Source organism: Panthera uncia, chromosome F1 (assembly GCF_023721935.1).
Source record: "Panthera uncia isolate 11264 chromosome F1, Puncia_PCG_1.0, whole genome shotgun sequence".
Taxonomy (NCBI): domain Eukaryota; kingdom Metazoa; phylum Chordata; class Mammalia; order Carnivora; family Felidae; genus Panthera; species Panthera uncia.
In genome coordinates, this window is record NC_064813.1 from 6410903 (window position 1) to 6424737 (window position 13835).

General features: G+C 43.9%; 1 protein-coding gene across 4 annotated transcripts in view; it reads right to left on the reverse strand.

The window, feature by feature from the left end:
• SDCCAG8 (SHH signaling and ciliogenesis regulator SDCCAG8) overlaps window positions 1-13835 on the reverse strand; it is a 253018-nt gene that overhangs the window by 180856 nt on the left and 58327 nt on the right. For all 4 annotated transcript variants that reach the window (XM_049633839.1, XM_049633837.1, XM_049633838.1 and 1 more), the window contains exon 9: window positions 6362-6500. In XM_049633839.1, coding sequence (XP_049489796.1) covers window positions 6362-6500 — 139 coding nt within the window. The remainder of the gene's footprint in view (window positions 1-6361; window positions 6501-13835) is intronic.

The following is a 13835-nucleotide window of genomic DNA, read 5'->3' on the forward strand; positions in this document are numbered from 1 at the left end:
CCCCTCCCCCGTTCATGCTCTGTCTCTCTCTGTCCCAAAAATAAATAAACGTAAAAAAAAATTAAAAAAAAAAAGTGGTAGAATAGAGCGATTCCACAGCTGAATCTATGCATGGCATTACAACTTTCTCGTGTTATAGATTTATTTTCTTATAAAATCCTTAGGTTTTCACTGCCATTGTCAATGTAAGTATATAACATAAAATAATTCCATGTACTTACTTAGAATGCAATATGCAAAATGGAACACTAGATGGCAACAACAGTCAAGGAACTAGATAGAAGAGGGGCTCAACAATCAAGTAGTTGTTTTTAAAATTAAAATATGTATGCCATTTTACTCTTTACTCTCACGAAGCAAAATCCCTAATATGTTGTAACATCCCTGAGAGATAAAAACTAGTAGATCTGCATTGTATTTTGTAAACTGCTTGGAAATCAGTCCCTGCATTATTACTAATTCAATGATGCTTAGAAATCGGTTCTGCACTACTTACTAATTGAATGAAAAATGCCTTGGATTCCCAATACACAATAGCTTCTTTTGTTCTTAACTGTTAAATTTTTAAAAGCACTAATTACAAAATTCATATTCATAGTTAAAGCTAACAATTGACTTTAATTCAATTCAACAAACATTGTGCAATGAACATGTGAAGGATATAGTGATAGATGTCACAGACCTGACTTTTAAGGTCTTTTGGTGGTGAGAGCTATGTAAACAGCTACCAAAATTCTATACAGCTCAGTCAAATATGGAGGAGGAAGAGATTAATTCAAACAAGAAGGGGCTGGGGAAAACTTTGGGGAAGACTGCCACCTGAGTTGAGCCTCACAGGTTGAATAGATAGATCAATACAGTGCTGTAAAGTGTAGCATAAGCAAATTCATGGTCACATTCAGGAAGGTCACATTCCTGACCTTGTAAGTCACATTCAGGAAAACTGTAGGTCACATTCAGGAAACAGCACAGGTCATATGAAAGAGTGTAGTGAAAAATAGCAGGGGGTGGGGGGACATATTGTAAAAGATCTGGCAGGTCATGCTTTTATTGTACTGCAAGAAGGGAGCTCCCAGAACAGGGAGCGTTACAACTGAGGAGGACTTTGGCAACAGTGGGAAAGATATACTGGAACTGGAAGAGGCCTGAGCAAGACCAGTAGAAAGCTAATGCAATCATCTACATAGGTTGCGTAACAGTATGTTAGGACTTGAGCCAGGAAGGAAAGGGTGGGCATAGCTTAGGAAAAGACTCAAAAAACCGAGAGCTTGGCAACTGATTGGATGTTGAGAGCGAGGGATGGGGAGAAGCCAAGATATTTTAGAGGCTGTGAGCCAGGGCTGTTGGTAAGATGAGGGAGCCAGTATCCAAGGAGAATACAGAAAATGGTAGAAGGAAAAGGAGTGGTGGACAGGAAAATAGAGAGGAACAATAATTTGTGCAGATTTTCAGATGCTAATGGAATATCACCCATATACAGGGGTCTAGGAGCAGCAAGAAACGGGGGTGTGGTGCTCAGGAGGGCTGGTACAGCTAAAGGCACAGGGTGGGGGTGTTCCAATGAAGGGAGGATTTTGGAGAGACAAATTCTTGGCAATTAGGACGACACGGGTGGAAGGAACTCCTGACTGAGGAATGTCGGTGTTGAAGGCTTGTGGAAAATAAGAGAAAAGAGATGGAGAGGAGAAGAAAAAGCATACAAAGAGGATGACTCCCACAGGAGTAAATATCAGATAAATCAAGGGGAAAAGAGGACGTGTTTATAACAGGCCAGCCAATGGCTTCCTAGACGGCAGAGCTGGAGTCGAATGAAGGCAGAGATGAGGTCACCGGGTTTAGTAATCAGGAAATGAGTGGTGACCACTGAGTGAGCAATTCAGTAGCATGAAATCAGACTACATTTTGTTGAACGCCTGACTGCAGTGTGTTCAGAAGGGAACAGAGAGCTTCGAAGGTGAACGCCTGTTTTGAAAGGTCCGCCAGTAAAATGGCGGTGGGAAGGTAGGCAATTACGTGGAAGCTAATCAAGGGAAGGCTGCCTCTTGTTTGTTTAAACAAGAATAACAGCTGTAGACAGGATGACAGGGGAAACAGAGGAGAGGGAGGGACAGAAGATACAAGATGTGGTGACTAATGGCTCAGACTCCCTGAAATCCTCCAAGCAGGAGGCTTCAAGAACTTAGAGAAAGAGATCCATCTTGGGAAGAGGGCCAGATGAGCAAGAAAAAATGAGCAGAAGACACGTTTGAGGGATGAAAAGGTGGTGAAGGGGCTCTTGTCAGTTGGTTGTGATGTCAGTGACATAGGTTGGCCATGGAGTGATGAGCTAACAGCGGAGCTGGGGAAGCGTGGGAAGTAAAATTCCTGCCTTGAGTGGTGAAGGCGGTCAACTACAAAGGAAAGAATTGCTAAACAGTACTTCTAAACAACCAAAGGTGACCGGTACCACTCTCCCGTGGAATTCATTCTGTGGCTTTCTTCAGCAATGCTTGACAGGCTGAAAGTAGCAATAAAAAAAAAAAAAAAAAAAAGTGCTATCGGGCTTTCGCTTGGCACCGGCAAAGTGGGTAAACCGGAAAGATAAGAATAAGAGAATTCTAGACTGTTAGTGAAAACAGGTTGCAATTTCCTTAGTGAGTGGATGCTGGGTACCATCAGGGGCCAAGCACTATGCAAGGTACTAAAGATTTCATAGTGATCGAGATGGGTAAGTTCATTCCTGGCAGAAATTTTAAAGCTTAATGAAAGATAAAGACAAACAAGGAATAATAATATGCTTTGATAAATGCTGTAATGAGAGTTGTTCTTAGCTGGAGGCGATTCCGCATGCATACACACACGCACACACACTCTGGGAAGCTGTAGCAATGTATGGAGATATCCTTGGTTGTCAGAACTTGGGGAACAGGAGGTATGCTGTTGGCATCCAGTGAACAGAGGCAAGGGTTGCTGCTAGATATCCTATGGCATACGGGCAGGATAGCCTGTACAACAAAGAATTATGTTAAAGTCCACAATGTCAATAATGCCAAGGTGGAGAAACCCTGCTCTACAGACACATAAGAGGTACATCAAATCTAGGCACGGGAGAACAGAGATTTTCTTTTCTTTTTTTTCTTAAAGAGAGAGGGTGCAAGTGAGTGAGGGGCAGAGAGAGAGAGAGAGAGAGAGAGAGAGAAGTGGGGCTCACCAGAAGCGGGGCTTTAGCTCACCAAAGGTGGGGCTCAAACTCACGAATTGTGAGATCATGACCTGAGCCGAAGTCGGATGCTTAACCAACTGAGCCACCCAGGTGCCCCCAGAGATATTCTGGAGTAGCAGACCTGAAAGATGGGAGAAAATATCCAGGTAGGAAGTGAAGAAGAATTTGTACAACATGTGCAAAGGCCCAGGGGCTAAAAAGCAGGGCATAAACAGGGGGATCAGGAGGCATCACCATCACCTAGTTACTGAGGAAATACTGTGTGTCCAAGTTTCTACAAGATAACAGATTTCCACTTTAAGATGTAGTCCTCAATGGGGGTGCCTGGGCAGCTCAGCGGGTTAAGCGTCCGACTTCGGCTCAGGTCATGATCTCACGGCTTGTGAGTTCGAGCCCCACATCAGGCTCACTGCTGTCAGCACAGAGTCTGCTTTAGATCCTGTCTCCCTCTCTCTCTGCCCCTTCCCCACAGGTTCTCTCTCTCTTTCTCAAAATAAATAAATAAAACTTAAGTTTTAAACTCGATCAGTCAATTACATGCAGTCCTCATGAACAATCCTCAAAGTCAGACATCATCTCCATGTTACACATGAGGAAAAACCGTGGCCTGGGGAATTAAGTAAGTTGTCCTAGGTCACGCAGCTGGTGAATGGCGGGGCTCCAAAGTTGAATCTAGGTCTGCTAACTCTAATAAGACCTTGTCCAACCCCTACACTCAGCTGCCTTTGCAAGCTAACAGTGGCCACGTCTGCTGGAGGAGAGTAATAAGTGACATGGAAGGGCTGGAAGGAAGCACATGACAGACCTCGGGAAGTCTGTGAAAGGGTGTGGAGACTGTCCTGAGGCAGTGGGCAATCCTGGACAGATTTTAAGTCAAAGAGTCCCAGGGTCAAATCTCGCTTAAAGAAAGATCACTTGTAGCCGCAGTGCAGGGAACAGGGCAAAGGAAGAGGATGTCGTAATTCATAAGTCCAGAGAGGATGGTGTGCTGAACAAGAGAGGGGACAGTGAGGAAGGAATTCAAGAGAAGTTCAGAAACTAAGACGTGTACTTAGTGACTGGAAGTCAGGCGAGAAGCGGGGGATGACCAACCAGCTTTCCGGTCAGGGCACGGTAGTGGATGAAAGTGCCATTCAATGGACAGAGAACACAGCAGTTTGGGGGGAGCAAATGTAATGAGTTCAGTTGGGGACATAAAATTCATATTTAAATGGAAAGAGAAGAAGACCAGCCTGGAGACAACAGTTAAAACAAGATGTGAGATGAAGCTGAAGGAGAAGCAGGAATGAGGACAGTGAGTAGGTTTAATGGGGATGACGAGGCAGAGAGAGGCTCTGGTCAGAGAGAGCACTGCAGAGTTTGAGATCCCATGGACACACCAGTTCTCACGGCAGTCACTGCAGAACAGGGAAGGCGCTAGAGGTAAGCAAGCCAAAGTGTGCTGGGATTACAGTGTTGTGTGTATTAACAACAGGGATGTAGAGACCTTTCAGGATGATCCGAGGAGGTCAGTGGAGCATGCTATGGACTCCAAGTGTGTGCCCCTCCAAAATTTATGTGTTGAAACCTAACCCCCAACGCGATGGTATAAGGATGTTTGGCCTTCGGGAGGTTATTAGATCCTTAGGAGGGATCCCTCATGAATAGGATTAGTGCCCTTATAGAAGAGGCCCCAGAGAGCTCCCTCACCCCCTTGGCCATATGAGGACACAATAAGAAGACAGCCACATATGAGCCAGGAAGCAAGCCCTCACCAGATACCAGATCTGCTGGTGCCTTGATCTTGGGCTCACCAGCCCCCAGAACTGTGAGAAAGAAATATTTGCTGTTTAAGTTCTGTTACAGCAGCCTGAACAGACAAAGACAAGGGAGAAAAGGGTCAGATGCTAACGCTCTTAAAAAGTATCAAATAGCCAACAACTATTTTATAAGCCCAAGTAATAAAATGGATGATTTTCTTTAAAATAAGTCTCAAATAGTGACATCTAAAATTGAGAGTTTATATTGATTAAAATCAGGGAGAGGAGAGACAACAATGATTTCAAAGAGGAATGGCCACTAACGTAGATGATAAAACAAAGGCCTGGAAACGGCAGTAAGGAGGGAGAGGATGCTGATCCCTCCATCACAGCCAGATGAGGCGATGGGAGTGGCAAAGGGCCTTCACCGGAGGGTTGGAGGGTCACGGTGTCATCGAGGGACAGCTAGAGTTCAGTACAAGTGAAGAACTAGGAGTGTTTGAGAAGACAAAGCATATAAGGGAGCTTGGTCTGAATGAATAGAACTTTCAGAGGCACAGGGGCATTAGTAATGAAAGCAGTGAGGGCCAGTGGTCTGGGAAGAGTCACGGATGAACTGGATGGAGACAAATGGATAAGGCAGTGACTGAGGAGCTAAAGAGAGAGTTGAAGAGCCCATACCTTAATAAAATACTGCTGCTGCTCTATGGCTTAGACCAAAGCTATCCAACAGAACGCTTCACAGAAATGTTCTATATCCACACCGTCCAATACAGTAATCACTAGCTACTCGAAGTGTGGCTGGTATGGCTAGGGAGAATACATGGCAACTTCGGTGGACTCAGACGGAGCAAGGAATCCACGATAACCTCCCATAATTCAAAGTGCTTATGACACTGCCTGATCATGAAGTGGTAACTATTACTGTCATTATCACGATCACTCAATGTGTTTGATTTAGCATCCAGGCGTCCGGACTCATTCATAGCTAAAGATGCTATTCCATACACATATATTACCCATTATCTGTGGCATATTTGGATGTTCTCAAAATCTCCCATGCATGGAGGAGAAACATTTGTCTGCAGTCATACCTGAACGTGTACAAACGTAGTTAAGATCTTCACAGCACGTGAAATCACCAGCAAACGAAAAGGTGAGGCATGCAAGTCTCTCCAAGTACCTTGCCATGTCGCACTCTATTCTCTGAACAGCGATATAACAAGAGGATTTGCAGAGGACTAAGAATTCTACCAACAGGAAATCTGTTTAATTCAGCAAAGCCAACACTAAAACACTGGTCTTTGCTTTGCATGTTTCGAAAAAGAGAGTTTAGTTAAGGATGAACAGCCACAGGAATACTTGGAGGAGAAAAAAGAGCAGTGACAGGCTGCCTTAATTTTGATCTTCTGAGACTTGCCTTGGTCTTCTCGAAATTGGCTTCCTCGGCCACTTGCACGGCTTGCTTCACCTGCTCATAAGCGCCGGCTTCTCTTTCCTGCACGTCTGTCAAGATGCTCCTGACGGAAACTAGTGCGGACATTAAGTCATCTCTTTCCCTGTCAGCACAAAAAGAACATTCAAAACAAGAAATGGTCACACGATCATGTATTCGTGAGTCAGGAAGAAAAAGGCATTAACACACAGTAGAAGAAGAGCCAGGGTGGGCCGGCTTAGCACATCCTAAAGCACACCCTGGAGAAAGGCCCTCTGTCCTCCCCTGGCGAGGTGCATGCAGTGGGGCCAGAAAGGCTGAGCCTTCATGGCAGGACTGCGTCTGGAGGGACAACCACCTGTTGTGGAGAGGATGACCGCACTGCGGGCTGCAGATTCAAGCCCAGAAAAGAGGAAGTTAGTCTACAAATTAAAAGGTTGGGGGCTGGGAGGAAAAAAAGGAATAAGACAGAGAAGGTGGGGGCTGTACACAGGTTCAGGGGCTGCTAAGGCCTTGTCTACACTGCTGACTCCCCACACATTTATCTGAACAAATAGGTCCTTTCCTTTTTGTCTTTCTCCACCATCCTCTTTTTGACCTTTCTCTCTCTCTCTCTCTTTTTACTTTGAGAGAGAGAGAGAGAGAGAGAGAGAGAGAAACAGAGAGACCACGAGCAGGAGAGGCAGGAGGAGAGGGAGAGAGAATCTCAAGCAGGCTTCACGTTCAGTGCAGAGCCCAACACAGGGCTCGATCTCATGACTGTGAGATGACCTGAGCTGAAATCAAGAGTCGGACGCTTGACTGACTAAGCCACCAGGTGCCCCTGCCCTACTCTTTCAATTAAATTCTTTCACTTACTTATGAACCCATTTCTTCTTTCAAAGGGTGGTACTGCTGAATCCCTCAAATGGTCTGGTTCCACAGAGAATGCTCACGATTTAACAAAATCCCATCCTGCTGGGTTGGACCGCTGCCTGGTCCCACACCCTTGTCAGCAATTCTCAGAAGCCCTCTGTCCTTGGGGACAGATGGAACCAGATGCCAAAACACTTTGGCATGTAACATAGGAAAGGCCCAGTCCCATGGGTTAAATAAATCCCATATAAGACTTTAGGATATTTGGAATTTATCCACTGGATAAAAATGACCAGCTGACCAAAGAGAAAATGAGGTGGGCAAATTTCTATACACACAAAGCAAAGAACTCTAAGTTGGGCTGCTATGTATGCTATTCCATGCTTTGTTTGAGAGCTCAAGTTTAAACCATGGTTTCAAATTCAGTGAAAGTAACTGCTTGAAGTTTCCTTTTTTTTTTTTTTTTTTTTTTTTGGGCCAAGTTCCAAACTACTGGGAGAGAGCCAATTCTGATTTTTTTTTCTTTTAATATAGCAACATTTAAGGAGCAATGATTTCAAAGATTATAGTCTTTGAGTTTGAGTGGCTTTCAGAATTAACCAATGACTCCATGTAAAAAAAAAAAATCTCTTAAGACAAAATAATTTAAACTATTTGTGGTATTTGGAAAGCAGTCATATTTTAAGAAATATGTAATACTGAACAAAGTTATAATTATTAGCAGTTTCATAAATGATCTTTTTGTTTAAAAAAAGGACTGCTGCAAATATAAAATTCATGGGAGCATAGCGATCTTCAACTTAGAATTTCCTGGTTTGTTTTAAATTGAGAAAAATAATTTGTCTTTAATTCTTTTGTTCTAAAGGGAAAAAGAAAATGGAGTTCATTATTTTGGTCAAATCTAACCAACACAATGATTATGTGAAAAAGTAGAAGAGTCAAAGCATGGTTAAATTGTTCTGGTTAAGGAAAAAATAGATTATATGAAGGCAAAAGTGAATGTATGCCTATTTGCATACCAAAAAAGCTCTAACATGAAAGCGGACTAGGTTCATTAAGACTATGCAGTCAGAGTTCCTGGGTGGCTCAGTTGGTTAAGCTTCTAACACTTGATTTGAGTTCAGGTCGTAATCTCCCGGTTTGTGGGTTTGAGCCCCTCATTGGGCTCTGCGCGGACAGCTCAGAGCCTGGAGCCTGCTTCGGATCCTTTGTCTCTCTCTCTCTCTGCCCCTCCCTTGCTCTCACTCTGTCTCTCTCAAAAATAAATAAGCATTAAAAAAAATATGCAGTCAGGGTGCCTGGGTGGCTCAGTGGGTTAAGCCTCCTGACTCTTGATTTCTGCTTGGGTCATGATCTCATGGTTCCGAGATCAAGTACCACATCGGGCTCTGCACTGACAGTGCAGAGCATGCTTGGGATTCTCTCTCTTCCCTGTTCCTCCCTGCCCCTCCCCACTTCTCAAAATAAATAAATAAACTTTAAAAAAAAGTTAAATAATAAAAAAAAAAAAAAGAATATACGGTCTAGGGGTGGTTCAGTCAGTGGGGCGTCCAACCCTTGATCTCAAGGTTGTGAGTTCAAGCCCCACGTTGGGCTCTGTGCTGGGTGTAAAGCCTACTTAAGAAAGAAAAAGAAAAAGAAAAAAAAAAGAAAAAGAAAAAGTATGCAATCCAACTAGAACCTACGATTCTAGAATAAGATAAAAATTTACTCTTTAAGGGCAGCAAGTCAAAACGGGCATCATATAGTCACCTTTCTTAAGGTTGTACGACCGACTAAGAGACCCAAGTTACTATTCAGTGATGCTCTGATCTGTTCCTGGCACCGTGGCATCATTGAAGCCAAAGTTCCAACTAAAAAGAATTAACAGAAAAGCTCAGTGTTTATAGTATACTGACAGATCACAACAGGATCAAAATCCAACAAATTTGCTTCTTACAGGAGACTTAATGCTTAATATGTTTAATCTCTTTTCAGTGTGTGTCCTCTTGTTAAGAGGAGTCTGCCAGATAGTAGATATTCAGTGTAACAGAGGACAAAGACCAAGTGGGTGAGTAGTGATCCTGCCACAGGAGGGCATCAAAGAGGTAAAGTAAAACTCCTCCCAGTTCCAGTATTGCATGATCTAAATTTAAAAAGTCACTAGGCTACTTAGAATTGGAAACTAAGGAGTTTTGTTGCTCTGGATCAAAAAATTTTTCAGACTATCAGCTCACCAACTTCAGACCACAGACAATCATCAAAGAGAAACAGCCCCAAACACTGATGTCTTATTAAGCTCATCATTCAACAGTGAGCCCATAAAATGATTGTACTGAAAACCTGTGGGGCCACCGGACGGGCACACTCCAATGTTCTGTCAGAGAAATGTACCACATGCTTTCAGGTGGCCTTCAGACCACTGGGAAGCTGAGCTTCATCAGGAGAGAGAGATGCCTAAACTGCACCAGTACAGGAAGCCACTTGGGTAATCTGCAATTATCCACTCAGTCGCTGCATTTTCTGTTTTGCCTCGTCTCAACTCAGCCAGCCCACATCTCAACAGCAAGCACTCGGAATGAACCCAGCTCTGGGCATGTCAGCCCTGTCTTCGACACCATGCCTTGCTTCCGGTCCCGTTCCTATGTCACCTTCTTGATTTAGCTCCCCTTTATCAGCCCCACTCCACTCCTCCTGACCTGGCCCTCGGGAGCAGCTAATCCCAGCACCCAGGATAACTACACAGGCAGCTGCAGGCCTGTCCAGAGCTCCCAGTCCGCAGGCCCAGCCCAGAGCCAGGCCTGAGTGCGTCTCTCCCAGTGGGAAGCTGTATAAACACACGTGGCCTATGAGTGTGAACGTGCGATGGCAGCTCTCCATATCACCGTCTCCCAAGGCCAGAGTTCTGTGAGTGCTTAACCAACACCATGTACGTTATCAAGGAGTTTTCTGAAGCAAAGCAAGCAGTGCGGCCTCAATGCTGCTGAGAGAGCAACTAAAGCAGAAGATGAGGCAAGGAGCCTGGGTGTGGGTTCTCAGACAAACCAACTAACAAGATGTGCATGGGGTGTTTAAGGAATGCAGAGCAACAGTGAGAGCAATGAGAACCGAGGGAGTCCCTGAATAATCATGGTCAAATGTTTAAAATAAGGAAAAGAGGGGCGCCTGGGTGGCTCAGTGGGTTAAGCGTCCGACTTCAGCTCAGGTCACGATCTCGCGGTCTGTGAGTTCGAGCCCTGCGATGGGCTCTGTGCTGACAGCTTGGAGCCTGGAGCCTGCTTCGGATTCTGTGTCTCCCCCCTCTCTGCCCCTCCCCCAACTTGTGCACGCTCACTCTCTCTCTCAAAAATAAATAAGCATTAAAAAAAAAAAAAAAAAAAAACGGGGCGCCTGGGTGGCGCAGTCGGTTAAGCGTCCGACTTCAGCCAGGTCACGATCTCGCGGTCGGTGAGTTCGAGCCCCGCGTCAGGCTCTGGGCTGATGGCTCGGAGCCTGGAGCCTGTTTCCGATTCTGTGTCTCCCTCTCTCTCTGCCCCTCCCCCGTTCATGCTCTGTCTCTCTCTGTCCCAAAAATAAATAAAAAACGTTGAAAAAAAAATTAAAAAAAAAAAAAACCTTAAAATAAGGTAAAGAGACAGTCTGCTATATAGGCATGAGCTTCCTCTTGAAATATAAAGTGCCTACAAAATGCCTTTAGTTCCTCAGTTATTCCACAGTGAGTACCAGTTTCAAGCATCATTAAGCATCATTAGTCAGTATTATCCCTGTTTTTTAAAAGAAGGTCTAGAAGGCTGACTACAACATCTCCTTGTTCCTCATTTCTGGGAAGTTCCTGCCACGGTCTCTCAAAGCCAACTATACACGACTGTGCCAAGACCCACTCGAAAAATCACAAGCTGGACTAAAGTCCCAGGATAGTACAGTAGTAATTACTTCTCCTTTCTGAGCAGTACGCTGAAACTTCTCCAAGGCACTATCAACTACAGGAAAGAATTTAATATAAAGCAATTCCATCTTGATTATCATTCGAAGCCGTTTTGATCATTAAGCGAAAAGGAGGGGTTACTTTCCCTCTTACTGACCTCAAGGCATAATGAGGCCTGAGTGAAAGGCAGAAGTTCAGAAACACTACAAAGACTTCAAATCAACTTTTAAGTGTATCCAGTGTCATCAACGGTTGTTAAGTATACTCTCCACAAAAGTCCTCACGGCCCTAACAAAACGCCACAAACAAACTGGTGGTCTGGCCTCCAAGTCATGGCTGATCCTGTTCATTTCCTGGGCTCAAGTCAGTCCTGTGTCATATACCCAATACACTCCGTGCTCACAGATCAACAAAGGAACTGACAGCTGGTGTCACAATGCCACATTTCAAGTAGAGGCCAGGAGGGAAGTCTTGATTTGTCATATTTGGGGATACAAGTTTTGTTGGTTTTTTTTTTTGTTTTTTAATTCCATCCTAGAGTCATGCAGGGAATTCTATGATGCAGCTCACTGAGGGTTCAACCTTCTAATTATGCGTGAAAGTAGAAATCCAGACCTAAAGAGGGCTGGTCCCTCCTCCAAGTGAGCATAACACTCAATATTCAGCATTCTGCATTAACACATTGAAAGAAGTGGAACACCAGCTTCGGCCAAAGGACTCCTCTAGACAAAGGTTTCATTGACAATAAAAGCAGGGGCCTTCCACTGCACTCTGTTATTAAAGTAGAACAGGAGCCAATGATGTGCTGACAAAGCAGAAAATTGAACGGAGAAGGCTGACATTTATTTTAAAAGGCTAAGAGCTGAAATTTAGGATAGAGACAAAGGAATACAGAACTAAGAATCTAATTTCTAAATGACTGCCAGTCTTGAAATCAATGTAAACATTGTAGCTTCCTCTTAAAATACTTTTCTCATGACCTACAAGGGTAATATGAAAGGCAATAGGGAAAGAAACCCTGCCTTTAATTTTTGGTTTGGTTGTGCTTGATTACTTAAACTCTGCCTCTCTTCATCCGTGTGACTTTGAATATGCTTTTTGCCCTTTTTAAGTTAATTTTTTCATTACATTCTCCCTGAAAAATTCATTACCAATGTGGTTAAAGACCCATTCGACACATACTTTCAATTTCAGTGCCTTCTTCCACCTCTCCAGTGGTCATCACTGTTAAGTACTGAGTGTTTATCCTTTTAAGCCTTTTTCTATGTGTATGTATGAACCTGGAGAAAATATACTGTATGGTTGTGTATGGACTTTTACAAAAATAAAAATACAAATAGTTTTGTATCACATGTGTCTTTTTCATGTATCACATGTGTATCACATGTGTGTTATGTTTTTCCTTCAAAAATCTATTGTGGGGGCGCCTGGGTGGCTCAGTCGGTTGAGCGGCCGACTTCCGCTCAGGTCATGATCTCGCGGTCTGTGAGTTCGAGCCCCGCGTCGGGCTCTGTGCTGACAGCTCAGAGCCTGGAGCCTGTTTCAGATGCTGTGTCTCCCTCTCTCTGACCCTCCCCCGTTCATGCTCTGTCTCTCTCTGTCTCAAAAATAAAAATAAATGTTAAAAAAAAATTTAAAAAAAAATCTATTGTGGAGCTTAGTCCCACATTAGTACATCTAGATCTATTTCATTCTTTTTTTCTTTTACTGTGCATAACATAATAGATGCAAACCTCTGAAGGATATTTAGTTGTTCACATCCAAAAGAAACACTTTTGGTTTCTTCTGTAGTTTCTATACTCACAACACTTCTGACACCTCGTGTGGGGGTGTCAGATACTGACACTGACCCTGATGCTCAGTGGGGACATTAATTTCCTGGAGTCAGCACAGACCCCACAGGGCAAGGCTCAGCCCCACAAGACTGTCTGCTGGCTTTGGGTGCCACTTTCAAGTCCCGTCTTGTCACCTGTACTTCTGAACAACTGGCCGTAAATCACGCGTTCTCCTGACCCCTTCCTCAGCTTTGATAATTTGCTATGACAGCTCACAGAACTCAGGAAAGTGCTTTACTTACTCTTTCCCATTCATTATAAAGGATACAATTCACTAACAGGTAAATAAATAGAAGGGATGCACAGGGCAAGATATGTGGGAAGGGGCGTGGGGCTGCCGTGCTCGCTCTGGGCATGCCACCCTCCCAGCACCTTGGTCCCCAACCCGGAAGCCCTCCAAATCCCATGGTTTAGGGTTTTCATGGGGTTCTATAGGTTCTATAGGGGGTTCTATAGGATTGATAAAAACATTACTCATTGGTGATTGAACTCAATCTCTAGTCCCTGCCCATTTCCCAGAGATTGGGGAGTAATCTCTACTCACCAGGATGCTTCCCCTGGCAAGCGGCACACCTGTCTGTACTGGGGTTCCAGAAGTCATCTTATTAACATAAACCCAGGTGTGGTTGAAAGAAGCTTATTAAGAAAAACAAAAGATGTTCCTTTCACCTTTATGTTCCACAGCTATTTCAGGAGCAAGGGACAAAATCCAAACAAAGGATGTTCCTTCTGTTCTTACCATTTTAGGAAATTACAAGGATTTTTTTTTTTTAATTTTTTTTTAGTGTTTATTTATTTTTGAGACAGAGAGAGAGATACAGAGCATGAGCCAGGGAGGGGGTAGAAAGAGGGGGAAACACAGAAT